The sequence below is a fragment of the Zootoca vivipara genome, chromosome 10 (genome assembly GCF_963506605.1).
Source record: "Zootoca vivipara chromosome 10, rZooViv1.1, whole genome shotgun sequence".
Classification (NCBI taxonomy): domain Eukaryota; kingdom Metazoa; phylum Chordata; class Lepidosauria; order Squamata; family Lacertidae; genus Zootoca; species Zootoca vivipara.
Genome location: NC_083285.1, coordinates 60,015,532 through 60,032,680, shown reverse-complemented (window position 1 = coordinate 60,032,680; position 17,149 = coordinate 60,015,532). Strand labels below are relative to the sequence as shown.

Here is a 17,149-nt window from a genome sequence, read left to right as displayed (position 1 = left end):
CGCTCACCAGCCCCACAACAATCTGTCAGGATTCTGAGGAAGGAACTGAAGCTGTTTTCTTCACCCCTGAAAGCTCTGAAGTTTAATTGCTCCAGGAGAAGAATTATTCACGTCACCCCCACCAAAACTGCAGTGTTCACACATGTCCACAGCGCTACAGGCTGACTCCATCTGCGTGCATCTTAAGGACAAGGCTTTGCACAGAGCAGAGAACTGCCACAGGCACTCCTGCTTCAGCAAGCGACATACCTTGAAAGATTCGATCGCATGCTTTGTGGCTGCCTCCATACATCCAGTGGCACAGTCATTTTGACAACCCTGCAAGAAACAAAAAGACAACATGGTTTTGAAGAATTTTAAGCATATGCTCTAGGGACTCAAAAATGGGGAAATGAAGTCAATTACCGCTTGGGGCAAGACTACCTGAGGGCTACAGTTTTTGCAGCTTGCCAGCGTACAAGACATCTTGGTCTGTGCCTTCGACTCTTTCTGGCTCACAAGAGGATTGGCTAAATCCTGCTTTGTGACCAGTGCTAGGGACCCTGAGACCCCGAGGAACAACAGCACAATTGTTTCAAAATTAAAACCTGAACTCGGACTTGGCAGCAGCCTGCAATTCTATCTGTTCAATCAATCATCCAAATATTTATTTATTTATCGACATTTTTTTAATGGCCCCAGCCCTCTCTCTAGGATGAAAATTCAAAACCAAATGCTAGTTGCCTTCCAAAGTGCAGCCCTGCACTCCTGGCAGCAGCCTAGAACAGCAACTCGCAACTGGGGACAGGAAAGACATTTGAGTCAGCTCGCATTTAAAGGAGAACCGACCTATTCCACACTTTCCAAAGCAATCTGCACATTTAAAACACAGCGCTTGCCTCTGAAATTCGCACTTGTGTGCAATTTTGCAATGCAGCTCTGCAGGGAAGCAGTGTACACATAAACTAGGGGAAGGTGTGCAGAAGAACACATATATTAATGGGGAGGAGATTGAACTGGACAGAAATGGCAAAGCTGACAGCAAAATTAAGAGATCCAAACGATGAAGAACGGAGGCCTTCCGTGGACTTTACATTTTTTTAAAAAATTACAGTCAAATGAAATCACGGGCAGGATTTGAGATCAAAGCGGCAGAAGAAGGAGGATAACATAATTGCAATAGAAAAAACTTTGTGCAATAGATAAAGATATAATGTCGTAGAAAATGTTTTGAGTAAACGGGGAAATGGGGGTGGGAAGTCAATTCATGAAATAATGTAACTATCTGATTCAAAGACCGTTGTGAAAATGTTTGAAAAAACTAATAAAAAAATTATACGGCAAAAGAATAAATGAATGAATCGCAAACGGATGTGTAAATCTGGAGAACTGAAGGTAAGACTGGGAAAATGAGAAACCAAGAGAGAAAAAATGGTCAGATTTACCCATTCCTACCTGCAAGAAAACTAGTGACTCTTTCTTTTCCTAAGGATGGAGTGAATGTTAATAGAACTGGCCTAGTCTCTGCATGTGTTACTAAAATCCTGTGTGCATTTACTGGCACTAACAGGATTGTCACGATTTGCATATTGCCTTTCAGGTCAACTTGAGGTCAGGATGATTCAGAGGTGAGCAACTCAGCTGAAGGATCCAGCAGTCCATCAATCTTCCTTTGATATTGCATCTATGCCATTCCTGGGTGACAACCAACCTTTCAAATGCAGCAGGAGATTAGGCAGGTTGGCAAAATGCCTGCAAGCAGAGTCCTCTGCAATGCAACAGATAGTACAGCTCTTACCCCTCTTTAAGCCCCAAAGGAAAGACAGCATCAGGGTGTGCCTGGGAATCCCACCTACCCACCCCCCTCCTTGTTTGTGCAGAAAGCAAAAAAGAAAAAGCTTCACTCAGGAGTCTTAAATATGGTTGGTGTGCTGTATCTTCTTTGGCGATCACTCGTAGCCAAGTAAGATTGTCTTCCATAAACACGATTTTAACAATGAGTCCGCAAGTGACTGTGGAGGCTAATTCTGGATCCACACGTCCTTCCACAGTGGGGACATAGGTTTCCGGGCGGGAGTTGATCACGGTCTGGATTTGCCAAGTGTGCCTTCCTCTTAGCACCTCCCTTGCGTCCTGAGATCGAATTTCTTCAAAGCCCATGACACCTTTGGTAAAGGATGTTCTCCAAGTGGAGCGCTCGCAGGCCAGTGTTTCCCAGTTGTCAGTGTTTATACTACATTTTTAAAGATTTGCCTTGAGACAGTCTTTAAACCTCTTTTGTTGACCACCAGCATTACGCTTTCCATATTTAAGTTCAGAATACAGTAGTTGCTTTGGAAGACGATCATCAGGCATCCGCACAACATGACCAGTCCAACAAAGTTGATGCTGAAGAATCATTGCTTCAACACTGGTGATCTTTGCTTCTTCCAGTACACTGGTATTAGTTTGCCTGTCTTCCCAAGTGATGTGTAAAATTTTTCGGAGACACCATTGATGGAATCTTTCGAGGAGTTGGAGATGGCGTTTATAAGTGGTCCATGTTTCACAAGCATATAGTAAGGTTGGTAGTACAATAGCTTTGTAAACAAGCATTTTGGTTTCCCTGCGAATGTCCCGGTCCTCAAACACGCTGCACTTCAATCGAGAGAAAGCCGCACTCGCAGAGCTCGGGCAATGCTGGATTTCGGCATCAGTGTTGACCCTTTTGGAAAGATAACTGCCTAGGTAGGAGAAGTGATCAACATTTTCCAACGTTACACCATTGAGTTGGATTTGTGGCGCTGCAGAGGGATTATTTTGTACTTGTTGGTGCAGCACTTTGGTTTTTCGGATGTTGAGCGACAGGCCAAGCTTTTCGTAAGCTTCTGCAAAGATATTTAGGATGGTTTAAAGCTGCCTAGGCTTGTTTCAGCCTTAGGTTTCTGGTGAAAGACCTTTGCCAGACAGCATGGCAGAATGTGCCCCATCGTGCAGGTGTGAGTTGGACACTGGTCTTTCAAAGCTCAAAGTGTTGGTGTTGACCTTTAAAGCCCTAAACACCCTTAGCCCAGTATACCTGAAGGAGCGTCTCCACCCACATCATTCTGCCCGGACACTGAAGTCCAGCGGCGAGTGCCTTCTGGCAGTTCCCTCACTGCTAGAAGCAAGGTTACAGGGAACCAGGCAGAGGGCCTTCCTGTTGGAAGCTGCACAGAGTGGCTGGGGAAACCCAGCCAGATGGACGGGGCATAAATAAATTTCTTTTTCTTCTGTGCAACAGAGAACTTTCCAACTTCCATCCATTGCTTCTAAAGCTAGAAGGCTCAGACGATGGGCAGTTCCTTTGCCAGTGAACCTAGATCACCGCTGCTAGCTAGACTAGACAAAACTGGTGTAGACCAGAGCTTGCCAGCCTTCCTGGGCCAATGAGCCCCCTTGCAGACCAGCGAAATTGTTGTGGGCACCACACACATGCACTGCAACCAAGCACACACTACAATATATTCTATTGGCTACAACAGAATGCCATGAAGCCTAATTGCAGCAAGGAGAGTGGCAGAAAAAGAACATCCAATCAGAACCAGGGAAAGTCTCCCGAGAGTGCTTGTGAGCCTATGGGTGCCATGTTGGAGAACCCTCCTATAGGTAGACAAACAATCTGACCGGGTATAAGGCACCACCAATAAAACTGCTAGCACATTTGCAAAGCTAAGCAGGGTCTGGTATGGTTTCAAATTGGATGGGGAACTGCATGTTGGATACCTGCATTGCAGGGGGTTGCAAGGGTCAGCAAAGTTTTTTCAGCAGGGGGCCGGTCCACTGTCCCTCAGACCTTATGGGGGGGCCGGGCTATATTTTTTTTCTGGGGGTGTGTGTGAAAGAATTCCTATGCCCCACAAATAACCCAGAGATGCAATTTAAATAAAAGGACACATTCTACTCATGTAAAAACACGCTGATCCCCGGACTGTCCGCAGGCCGGATTTAGAAGGCGATTGGGCCGGATCCGGCCCCCGGACCTTAGTTTGCCTACCCATAGACTAGAGGACCCTGGGGGGGGTCTATGATTCATATGTCTGCATTGCAAAATGGGAGCTCCTGGGTCAATGGCCACAGCTCAGCTATTTCTTCCCCACACAAATCAAGCACCCCACAAGCAATCCAGAAGCCCATCACCTGTGCAAACAAATGCTAATTGTGTGGACAGCACATTTAATTAAAATGCAAAATAAAAGGAAGGAGAGCTCCCATCACAATGCTTTTGCAATGTTGCCTTCAAAGCTGGAGATTTTCAAAGCAGCATTCATGCTGCCATTTGCAATGCAACATCCTTTTAAAAATTACTGCAAACAGCAAGCTGTAGGAGAGCCATTTAAATATATATATATGAAATAAAATGAATAGCTAAGGTGCTACTTCAGCCAGGAAGCGATGAAGATTACTTGAAAAGCTATAATGATACCCACTGGGGAGTTTGTGTTTTTTCTTTTCTTTTCTTAAAGAAATAAATAATCCGCTGCTATTTCATCAAGCAGAGAAAGTGATGTCGCTGAACGGCTGAGTCACTCAACTCTATTTTTAACACCAGCTGAAAAGGCTTGCAACTCCTCGTGACCTTTCTGAAAAGGGATCTGAAGAAGCCAGGACTACATCCAGGTTATTGCAAAACTAGACACAGATGAATACCCCCCCCCCAAAAAAAAATTCCATTTGACGTTGAATGAGCGCAAAAAGAAATATTCGGGGGGGGGGATCCCAAACTGTGCAGTAAACTGATGGTGTTTGCTGTGAGATGCTGATTCAAGAGGTCCATTTCCCCCTCATCTCACCCCAGGGCTTGGCTCTTGGCTGGAAAATGTCACTTTGGCTCAAACGCCTACCTCGCAGGGTTGGCGTGAGGATGATATGAGGAGGGAGGAAACTGGGTATGCCATCTTGAATAAACACAGCAAAGGTGCTTTGAAGTTGAGAGAAAAGGTGAGGAGGAGGTGACGTGATAGATGTTTATGGCAAGGGGAAAGTGGAGAGAGAGAAAAGCTTGTCTCCCTTTCTCATAATATCAGAATTTGAGGATATTCAAAGAAGCTGAATGCTGGAAGATTTGGGAAGATAAAAGAAAATCCTTCCTCATGCAGAGCAGTTAAACTATGGAACTCCCTCCCACAGGAGGCAATGATGGCCAACAACCTAGATGGCTTTAAAAGAGGATTAGGCAGATTCACAGAAGAGAGAGAGCTATCAATGGCTACCATATTAGGTGCTGGAAACCTAGTGGAGCAGCAATAAAACTGGAGTGCCTTTGCAAAGCTAAGCAGGAGCCAGTATGGTTTCAAATTGGATGAGAGACCGCTTTTAGGCTAGATGTCCCTTGCAAGCTAAAACAGTCTACGATTCTGACACAATTTCTTCCATCTCTTCCCCCCTACCTCAGCCCATTTAATTAATAACGTCAAGAATGGCTTACAGAATTATGCAAGTCCTAAATCTTTACAAGCAGTCTCAGCAGTTATTCAGCATAGCAATTAAGTTAAGCAGACGAGGTCAGCCAAGAAAGTGTTGCCTTAGAGGAAATTAATATTGTTGTGACTTGAGGGTTGTTTTTTTTAGGGGCGGGTGGGCGGTGTTTATGCTGTAAGGTTCCTGAGCCCCTTTAAATCCACTGGACTCGGCAAGGGTTAAAATCGAATGGGGGGATTCCATTGTCGCATGGCCATTGGTCTGACTAAGGAAGCTGCTCTGTGCTGGAGAGTCTCTCACCTGGCTGGGGCTAAGGAAGACAAAAGCCAGAGGGATGGGTGGGTGAGCTAGGCTAGAGGCAGGCAGAAGCCAGAGAGGGAGAGCCATGCTTGATTTCTGCTAGAATCCAAGGCTGGGGTGCTAATGCTTGTCAGCCCCTCCAGCATAGGCTCAGGTTTTTATGAATGTGCAAATAAACCATATACAGTGGTGCCTCGCAAGACGAATTTAATTCGTTCCACGAGTCAATTCGTTTTGCGAAAAATTCTTATTGCGAATCGCAGTTTCCCATAGGAATGCATTGAAATTTCTTTTTTTGCCCATAGGAACGCATTAATTAAATTTCAATGCATTCCTATGGGAAACCGCAATTCGCAAGACAAATTTTTCACAAAATGCATTCGCCTTGTGAGTCACCATCAGATCGCAAGACGCATTCGTCCTGGAGGACCCAGGAACTTAGGCCAGGGATGTTGCCTTGGCACAGAGGGACAGATGCAAAGCAGTTGCTGTTTTTACTTGGAATTCCAGCACCGTGTGGCAAAGACGTCTCCTGCTGAACGTCTCCTGCTGAAATATACCTTTTAACACTTGGGTCATGGGGCCTGTTTTCCGAAAACTTGTGCATTAGTTGTCCTCCTTTGGCATCAGCATCATTTGCTTTGGAATTGCTGGGGATAAGTCGGTGGCGGCAGCGGCAGAGAGAACGAAGTGGCCAAATGAGACATTTCCACTCTTCTGAACTGGAGAACAGAGCCTCTAAGTGTCTCTTTTGTTGACCTGCCTGTCAGACCTGGCATTAATCCATTTGCTTAACGATTGCATTGTTTGCCAGTGTGACAACAGAGGCAAAAACAGCAACTATATTAACGCTGCTCACTGCATCCTGTTGGCCTATAAATCTCACTTCCTATATGCAGATAATCCTCTCTTTGTACCACTGAGTGACAAACAAGACACGCTCCTCCTCTCTTAACAATTCAGAACAAGAAACAAAAAGGCAATAAGGACCAGGAGTCTTTTGTTTACACCAAGACTGAACTCAGGTACAGTATAAGCTGCCTCTAAACATGCACAAGCGTTTGTGCAAAAGGATGCACACTTGTTGACTTGTGAAGCTCAAGCACACAGACAGCACACTTGTTGAAACAACAACAGCCCATAGGAACATAAGGAGGTTGGGGAGAGGAAGGGAGAAGAGAGGAAACAGGATTGATGCAGAGAGGAGATGGCTGTGGATGGCTACTAGCCATGCTCTGCATCCATGGCTGGAGACAGAAATGCTTCTCAGTACCAACTGCTGGAAAGGACGCGGGTGGCGCTGTGAGTTAAACCAGAGTCTAGGGCTTGCCAATCAGAAGGTCGGCGGTTTGAATCCCCGTGACGGGGTGAGCTCCTGTTGCTCGGTCCCTGCTCCTGCCAACCTAGAAGTTCGAAAGCACGTCAAAGTGCAAGTAAATAGGTACTGCTCTGGCGGGAAGGTAAACGGCGTTTCCGTGCACTGCTCTGGTTCGCCAGAAGCGGCTTAGTCATGCTGGCCACATGACCCGGAAGCTGTACGCCGGCTCCCTCGGCCAGTAAAGCGAGATGAGCGCTGCAACCCCAGAATCGTCCGCGACTGGACCTAATGGTCAGGGGTCCCATTACCTTTACCAACTGCTGGAAGTCACAGGAGGGAAGAGTGCTCTTGCGATCAGATCCTGCTTGTGGGCTTCCATCAGCCATCGGCTAGCCGCTGTGTGAACAGGATGCTAGACTGGATGAGCAGCTGGCCTGATCCAGTGGATTTTTCTTACGTTCTTATGACTCCACCAGAACTGGTAGGGAGGAACTACTTATGCTGTGTACTTCTGCCTCCGAGCATGTTGACATGACCCTATTCGTCAGTTGCCCTGTTTGGCCAACAATTATGCCGTCACTTAATCGGCTGAGTTTGCTATTAGAAGGAAAGATACGATCGTCAATAACAACAAACGCAATGTTCGGAGCAGCTATCAGGGCAGATCTCCACCTTTCCTCCGTAAAGATTTGGATTAATATTTAAAGATAATAAAACTGTCGAAGTTGCAGGCACAGCCCTACCACCATTAAAATTCCAGGGCAGCAAAATGTCTTGTACCCTTGAGTATTGTTTGCAATACACCTGTCAGAAGCAGGTGAGGGACAGATTTATGATCATTCCAGGCTGGGCAGCTCATGCAACCAGCCAAGCACACTAATCCATGGAGCGTGAAGTCAAATAAGAATGGCTATGCAGAGATGCCGAGAGTCTGTCTGTGTTTATTCTGCTAGAATGACCCTTCCAAAAAGAGTTAAAAATTTTATTGCTGTGGGAGAGGAGGCCATAAACGAAGTGGATTGGCTGGATTTATGTCTGCAATAGCCCAACAGGAAGTTTGACTGGGTAGCTACCCCCTGCTCTGCCTAAGCACTAAAAGGGCCCCTGTTTGCAAAGGCATCTCTGCTCACAGAGGGAGCAAGTGTGTTTTGAAATAGGATAGGGCTAACTTCAGTCTCTCAAATGAACAAACCTAGAATCGTGGCGCACCAATGTGTTTTAGGAAGGCAATAAGTCCTATGCATGTTTCCTTGGGAGTTGTGTTTGGTGGGGCTTAGCTGCAGCTGAAAGCAGTGTTTGAAATTCGCCAGGCACATTTGGCACCTGGCTTTCGGCTACTTGCGACCAAGTGAAGGTGCCCGGGTGCCAGGATGGTGCCTGACATCTCCACCGTCTGGAGGTGCATGCCTGGGGACCCTTGGATCTTGACTGCTTTCACACGCAAGCAACTCATCCTGCAAAATGCTAACCGCAATATTTTATCTGCACAATCAGAATGAATTTCCGGAACCAAAACGTCGTACTGAAAAATACAGCTTTCGAGCTGTCTGGCCCCAAAATGGCAACTAGACACTCCGTTTTGGCGACTGTAACCCTGGTTTTAGGAGCCATTTGGCGCCTAGCTTATATGTCTGAGTTTCTAACACTGGTTCAGTGGGGCTTAGCTGCAGGTGACATTTCCTAAGCAACCATGTTTGCCCCATTTCCCTTTCGTAGTTAAGGGACAATTTGGTCTGTAATGCTCAGGGCCTTGGTGGATCAGACTTGAGTTCAGCAAACAAGAACAGGAGGAACCAATGGAAACTCCTTCAGCAATTTCCCCACCCCTCCACTGCCTCGCTAAGCATGACTCAGTGCTCAAGTCTGGGTGAGTTTTCTACAAGCCGCATCAATAGGGTTCACTGGAAAAATTATTCCTATGCACCTGGCTCACGTGGCGAAATGTACCCTGGGCACCAATGGAGAAGGGTACTGAATCAGGTGTGGGCAATCTGAGGCCTGTGATCCCATTTCATTTGACCTTTGACCCCATGTGGGTGGCAAGGAGGAAGAGAGTAAAGTGGGGGGAATCACGCCCGCCTCTAGCTCTGCCCCTACCCAGTTTCAGCTCCAGACCCACCTGCCATGTGGCCCTTGACAGATCATTCCAAGGCGATGTGGCCCTCGCAGAAAAAGGTCACCCTGAATCACCAGGTGCTTACTGGGGTTCCCCCCCCTCAAATATCACACACCACAGCAGAAAAAAAGACTCAGCCCTGGCAAACCAGGCAACCATCTTATACCCAAAGCACTATTTGATCTTACATTTAAATTCTGTGTACGAACAGTGAGCATCAAAGGAAGGCAACTCTGAGATTCTAGAACATAGGGCATCAAATGCAGAAAGACTCGGATGTGCTAAGATTTTTAAAATGAGGTAAGGCAAGCTAGTGGAAACCTTGTGATTATCCCCAAAATCTGTTTTCGCTGGATTGATGTGGGAAAGGAGAGGGAGAAGCATTTATATTTCAGATAAGCAAAGCCGGTTTTCATTTTCAGCTGCATGCGGCAATATTTGACAAAGTCCTTCTAATGGAGGAAAGTCAATTTAACCTCTAATAAAAATAATGGCGCCCTGCATTTTACTCCATCGCCTTGTTTCTTAATGGATACTTTTGCGAGACAAAACAATTAATTCCAAGGAAACTGAGACTCGCTGGTCCTTGTATAACTGAGACAGGATTCTTGGATTTGCAAGGGCAGAAACTCAGCTGGGGTAGTCACGTAAATAAGACAACTGCGATCATTTCTGAGTAAGCAGTCATAATAAGAGAGAGAAACTTGACTGCCATTTGACAGGCATGCTTTTAGCTTGTCATTTTTCATAATTGTGTTGTTGTTTTACATTGTCAGGAGGGTTCCAAATTTATTTCGTCAGCACCTCTGAATTTCTGGATGAGTGCAACGATGCTTAGCATTCATACAGCAGTTCTCCGATGGCTCGGAGCCCTTTGATATACACTGGATGCTTTCAGACGAAACACTAAACCATGGTTTAGTGCTATGTCAACAATTCTAGCCTCCAGCCAGATTTTCAGGCTCCTCCTCCTCCTCTTCTTAAGTGCCAAGCAAGACTTCAGAAGTTGTTGCGGTACTTTTTGCTGATGGACTAACAACAGCTAACACAGAACGACCTTCCGCATCTTGATGCTCTCCAAACGTTCTGGAGTACAACTCCCACGAATTCTAGTTGCCAACCAAAGCATCTGTGCCTTGTGTATGCAGAGGCAGCCGTGGTTTTGAGACTCACATGTCCAATGGTGGACTTTAAGGTTCAAGAACACACACGAAATGAAGTACAGTACATTCCCACAATCCTAAAATCTCCCCTTGCGTTTGTGTCCCTTGCATTTCCTTCAACCCTGCATTCATAAGGCGAAACAAGTGAAGCACAGCAATTGAGCTTGTGGACACGGATCAGGGCTGGGGGAGCCTGTGGTTCTCTAAATAGAATACTAGAATGGTAGAGTTGGAAGGGACCCTGAGCAGGAATCTTTTGCCCACTGTGGGGCTCGAACCCACAACCCTGAGATTAAGAGTCCCATGCTCTACCGACTGAACGATACCAAATGTTGTTGGACTCCAGCTCCCATCAGCCCCTATCAGCATGGTTAACGGTCAAGGGTGATGGGAGCTGGAGTCCCAACAACACAGCCTCTCCGTCCCTGATAGCTGGTAGCAGTTGGTGCCAGGGAATTAAGGTCTAGAACCCAGCATGCAGCAATACATTAAAAGCAAACTTCTCTTGGTATGATGTTCTCCCCAAAACATTCAGAGGGAGGGCATTCTACATGGGTGCTTCAAATAGCAACGGCAAAACGGGAGGTTGTTGTTGTTTAGTCGTTTAGTTGTGTCCAACTCTTCGTGACCCCATGGACCATGGCACACCAGGCACTCCTGTCTTGCACTGCCTCCCGCAGTTTGGTCAAACTGTAGCTTCGAGAACACTGTCCAACCATCTCGTCCTCTGTCGTCCCCTTCTCCTAGTGCCCTCAATCTGTCCCAACATCAGGGTCTTTCCCAAGGATTCTTCTCTTCTCATGAGGTGGCCAAAGTATTGGAGCCTCAGCTTCACGATCTGTCTTTCCAGTGAGCACTCAGGGCTGATTTCCTGAAGAACGGATAGGTTTGATCTTCTTGCAGTCCATGGGACTCTCGAGAGTCTCTTCCAGCAGCATAATTCAAAAGCATCAATTCTTCGGCGATCAGCCTTCTTTATGGTCCATAAACAGGAGGTACTTTGCAGCAAAAAATTTGGCAATTTCTCTCCCAAACACTTCCACACAGCTTTGCTATGCTTCTTATCCTGTTATCTTGTTAGCAGGACATTCCATCACAGGTAACCCAAAGTGACTTCTGTGTCGCTTAAAACTATTTCCTGGTACTGTTGGCACTGCACCCTGTTGTGACCGTACCAAAGTTGGTATTGCCACTACAAACACTAACTAATGATTCTCGCTTTCGATGACTTGCAGAGATTAAAACCTGAGCCTGTGAAGACCAGCTAGTACTGGGCATATACCTACAGCCATTGGGTTGCCGACAAGAATGATTGCACCTTGTTAACTTCCATTGTTTTCATTCAGAGCGGAATCGCAGATTATGCGCAGCCCCACGATTCTTTTGGGATAATTTTTTAAAATGTAAAAAATTTAAAAACGCAATGCAGATGCAATTTTAAGTGGAAGGATGGCGGGCCGTGTCTAAAGAAGCTGTGGCTCGCAAGGAATAACTCCCCACCCCCGGCACAGAACTTCCCATCTCTCCAAATATGTTCTAGGGGTTCTTGGGAGGGGGATGAGGAAAGCACACTGGGTGCAGACAAGGAGAAGAAGCTGCAATGCACAGCCAGAAGTCCTTTTGCTCGCACAACAACCCTGTGAGGGGAATCAATCCAACCGAGAGGAGGCGGCTAGGGGGAAACAGTTTCTTCCATCCTTCCATGCTTCCCCCCCCCCATCCTCAATCAGTTTACTAAACAATATTTCTGTCATAGCGCCTTTAATTTTTTTTTAAAAAAAAATCCAAGGCACTGTGTACAATATTAACAAAAAACCCAGAGAATAATAACTGGTCTGCAGAAAGGACTTTATGGTCTGAAAACAGAGGCGCTGTGTGTACTTTAGTAACACAAGAAAATATTTAATAAAAACTTTTTAAAAAAATAATACAAGAGAGGAAAAAAACAGCATGCAGTACAACTCCTGAGATCAATGCAAAATGTGGGTGGTGGGTGGGAATAATTGTTTAAAAGTGAGACCAACGAAAAGCTGCTTTTTGTCTCCACTAGGGAAAAGATACTGGGACTAGAATCTTTTCCTCGGGTAAATGCAATAGGAGATGGTACTGCTCGGTGGAGAAATTCAATGCAAGAGGAAAGAGTTTAGAAGCCTCCCTCTCTGTGCGAATCTTCCAAAGTGAAAAGGAATGAGGGGAGTCCTGGTGGAGCATATCAGAAAGGCTCGTGTAGCCCAGCATCCTGTTCTCACAATGGAGAACGAGATGGTTAGGGGAAGCCTGCAAGCAGGATCAGAGCACAAGATCTCCAGGGATTTCCAGCAGCTGGTTTGCAGAGGCATGCTGCCTCCCTCAACCTCCATGAATTATAGCAAAAAAACCCAAAGAATCGCATAACATGCACTTCTGCCCTCATGGGTGGATGTGGAACCTCTGAGCAGATGCTGATTAATGCTAACTTTTAAGCTCACTTTGCAAATCGATTTATTCACAAAAATGTCCCCTGCAAGGCCCAGCCACCTGCTTCACAATCTCATTTCACGCAACTGACAAAGTTGAGCTTTAGTCCACACACTGATATTTCCTCTGCAAACTGAATGATTTGTGCTTATGATAATACTTTTATTTCTCCTGCTGGTTTGCGCTGCTTTCAATGGCGCTCTTTTACTTCCTTTAGAAATGTTTAAGATCATTTTGCTGTGCTAAATCTGCATTCTGTAGTTGTGACCTCTGACATGTTTTATTTTGATAATATTTTGGTTTCCAGTTAACTATATTGCTTTGAATGCATACTTCATATTTGACTTTCAGTTGCTTTATTCTGGATTGTTTTATTCGATGTTTTAATGTAGGTGGAAAACAGGCTTTGAGATTCGTTTCCCTAAAAAAAATATATATAAAGTGGTATAGAAATGAAATAAATAAAATAAAAATATATTTATGCCAAGGGGTTCCCTATTCCTTTGACTGATAAGAGATTGATAGAACTATTCTTTGGGAACAATTTCTTCCACGACCCATTTGCAGTGGATGAGGATCCTTTAAAAATATTGGAAGACTTTTGACTTTCAGATAACAAGTTCTCATAAACGGCAAATCAGGGAGTTAAGCCTGATCTGGTCTGGACCGCTTCAGATTCAATCACATCATGACCGAATGCTCTTCAAAGCAAACAACTATTTCCAGTGCTTGTTTTTGGTAAAAAATAAAAGGATGTGCCAGCAGCGTTCATATCTTGATAAAAAGTGCCGCGGGTGCCAGCACAAAATGGATGCCAAGGGCAGCAAAAAAGAGATGTGATACTCCCCGCAAAAAAACTCCCTGCCTTTCCCCCCTGTATTTCCATGCATCTAGAAAACTATCAGTTATGCAGCCACCTCTCTGATGCACGTAGTTTTCTATGTGTATGGATATTATTGGGCTCCCCTCCCACCCACACCCCATTCCAATAAATGGCACATTCCATCATGCAAGCACCTACGGCAATCTGTAATGGTACAAGTCCAGTCCTTTGGTTAGATAGAATCATAGAGTTGGAAGAGACCACAAGGGCCATCCAGTCCAACCCCCTGCCAAGCAGGAAACACCATCAAAGCATTCTTGACATATGCCTGTCAAGCCTCTGCTTAAAGACCTCCAAAGAAGGAGACTCCACCACACTCCTTGGCAACAAATTCTACTGCCGAACAGCTCTTACTGTCAGGAAGTTCTTCCTAATGTTTAGGTGGAATCTTCTTTCTTGTAGTTTGAATCCATTGCTCCGTGTCCACTTCTCTGCAGCAGCAGAAAACAACCTTTCTCCCTCCTCTATATGACATCCTTTTATATATTTGAACATGGCTATCATATCACCCCTTAACCTTCTCTTCTCCAGGCTAAGCACCCTTGACGCATCACCTGAGCCTGATGGAAGACTGCAGGCCAGCTGAGCAGTGCCCAGAAATAGGCAACACGGTGCCCTCCAGGTGTTGCCAGGCTCCAAAGACAGCCTGGTCAATGCATAAGAGAAACCAGGGTCCAATATTTGACAGCACCAAGCTTGGTAGCAACTCCCAAGTCTCCGGGGAGCCAAGAACACTATCCAACCACCAAGGGGTGGGGGCACTGTGTTAGCAGGCCTAGGGAGCTCCTAAGCTCTGCAGAAATGGAAGCAAATTAAAGGAAGCTAAAAGAAAGGGAGACCCAAGCAACTGAAGGGAGAGTCATAGCTCAGAGCCAGAACGTTTGCTTTGCATGCAGAAGGTCCTGGGTTCAATCCCCGGCGTGGCCAAATAAACCCAGGAGAGAGACATCTGTCTGAAACCCCAGAGGGCTGCTGCCAGTCAGTGCAGGCCACTGTTCTACCAATCAACGCAGCCTGATCCAAGTTGTGCTGCAACAGGAGGACTACCGCTGTGCAAATATATGGGGAAAGAGTAAGAAATGGGTCCCCAAACACACATTTGGGTTAAAGGGTTGACGATACCTGGCGCAGACAATACTGAGCCAGGTGGGCCCATGGCCTGACTCTGTATAGGACAGGTTGCTAAGTCCTACGAACGAGGGCTGAGAATGCAGCGTGGGCACAGAATGCTAACCAACTGTGCAAGGAGTGCCAGGGTGTGTGGGTGTGTGGAATGGAATAGTCTGGAATAGGGCATGGCTGGCTGGAGCCCTGAACAGGAGTACAGTACTCCACACGGCAACATTCTGCTGCAGCTCCGATTGGTTACTTCTGCATTCCGTACTTTGCATATGTGACGCTGCATGGTTGCCAGCTTTGCCCTAGCCGTTGGCAGCAGCCTGGCAGGCTGAAATTCAACAGGCGAAGCCTTTTTTTTCTGGATCTGAGAAGTTTGGGAGGAAAAGCTTCAGCGACTTATTAATGCCTCTTGACCAGCTGTTAACGGCCCTTCAGAACAAGAAGGTGGCAACCCTGATTTTCTACCTTCTGTGACTGCAATAAGGATCCCAGAGTGAGTCTGGCACAGGAGCTAGCTTTCTGGCTGCAAGTCCCATCTTGCCAGGGGCATGACGCGCAGCTCAAAGTTGCAGTGACGTGACACTTATGTGAATACAGACGCTTTCTCTGGTCTCTTACTTGCAGGCTCCCCCCCCCCCCCTCAAACAAAAATCAAATGCTTCCTGCGGTTCAGCTGTTCACCAGGGTATAAAGTTACTGCCTCCTCTCCCCCCCACCCCAAATACCCACAAGCCACCCTGGAAGATAAGAATTTCTTCCCCTTCCCTTCAACGGAGCAGAGGAAATGTGTGAAAGGAAACAGGATCTGGAGCACATGCAGAAGAAGATTGAGTTGGGGGAGGCGGAAGAAGAGGGAAATAACTTGCAGGGCCTCACGTCTCTGGAGGTAGACAGCTCACATCTTCCCATTTACACGGAGGGTGCCCGTCAACAACCAGTGCCTCTCCCGTTCCCCGATGACCTGATTCGGAGCATGCAAATTGACTGCAGAGCTAAGATCTATAAATAAACTCCGGGGCCCTCCAAATCGCAGCATCCAACACACAAATGCATATCTATCACACAGAGAGAGACTAAATCACACATATATACAATATAGCTCTTTCCAGAATAAGCCACAAAAAATAAACCCTGGAAACTTCCAGTCCGAATTAGTCATTGCATTGCCTGTTGTTTTTCTGCTGCTGTATTTGGGGGGAAGACACTGAACGTGCAAAATGCACGAGGGGGGGGGATGAATAAATGCAATTGGGGGTTTTAACCCTTAAAGTCCCGCCACTTTTTTAAAGGAACCTTCAAAATCTTACCGAACTAATGGGAGGAAAAAAGCATTCCTATAAATAAATTGCTGATGGCTCCCCCGTTTCCCCCCATCCTATACATTTTCAGCACTGGCCCATATGGATACGACTGGGGAGCAAAGAAGCGCAATTGGAACCAGATCATCGGCCCAGAAGCTGCAATCTTTCTCTGCCTCCGGGACCCGAAACGTGTGCTCCCGTGTGTGTGTGTGTGTGTGTGTGTGTGTGTGTGTGTTTGCAAACGTGGCCGGGGCTCCTTGACGCGCATCTCCCACCCTCCCGCAAAACCAGCTGCTGCTGCTGCGCACGATCGCTTCCTCCAGATCTTACCTTCATTGCGCTGGATAAATACACCCCAATCCCCAAAATTTAAAGGTGGCCAGAGGAAAAGGCGGTCGGCTTGCAGAGACGTGGGGGGATGCTTCTTTCCCTCTGGCGTCTCCAAAAGTTGCCGCTCCCGAAGCAGAGCTTTGCAAAAAAAAAAAAAGAGCCCAGGAGAGGCGAAGCGAGCGCCGGCGGGACACGTTGCAGCTCAGGGCTCGCAAGCGAGTTTCTCCAGCAGCGGGCGGCGACGGCGGCTTTTTTTTTACCCGCGCCGATTGCATCACAGGCAGGAAACGGCGCTCCCCGCAGCCGCCGCCAGGGGGCAGAGGAAGGGGAGGAAGAGCGGCAAATCCCCGCGGCGCCGTCATCCCGGTTCTCCATCCATCCTTGGAGGCAAGTCCAGCGCTTGCAAGGGACCAGGAGGACGTCCGTCCTCGCGACCGCTTGCGCTTTCTTCTCCTCTAGGCCCTATCTATGCATCTATGCCCTAGGCAGCCTGTGGGATGTGGCAGGCTTGCTCTTGATTAAGCAAAGGGGTGCAATTGCAAATCGAAGAGGATTCTTGGTGGTGGCTCCCGCCATGATCCGTCAGGGATGCTTTAGTGGAGATTCCTGTAGTGCAGGGGGCGGGGGTTGGACTAGATGACCCTCGAGGCCCTTCCAGCTCTACAATTCTATGATTCCATAATTCTAGCATTCTATGACTATGTGTAACTCTCCTCAATATTTTTTTTTACCATTTAGGTTCCC

General features: G+C 46.7%; 1 protein-coding gene across 3 annotated transcripts in view; it reads right to left on the bottom strand.

Annotated features, from left to right (window-relative positions):
* BCAT1 (branched chain amino acid transaminase 1) overlaps positions 1 to 16,652 on the bottom strand; it is a 58,805-nt gene extending 42,153 nt beyond the window's left edge. The window contains exons 1-2 of one of the 3 annotated variants that reach the window (XM_035128279.2): positions 16,406 to 16,652; positions 250 to 318 (exon numbers count right to left, since the gene is read on the bottom strand). In XM_035128279.2, the coding sequence (XP_034984170.1) occupies positions 250 to 318; positions 16,406 to 16,411 (75 nt within the window). In that variant the 5' untranslated portion in view covers positions 16,412 to 16,652. Of the gene's footprint in view, positions 1 to 249; positions 319 to 7,344; positions 10,667 to 16,405 lie in introns of those variants that run through there. The other 2 variants (XM_060279168.1, XM_060279169.1) reach the window with 2 other exon arrangements.
* Positions 16,653 to 17,149: the final 497 nt, after the last annotated feature.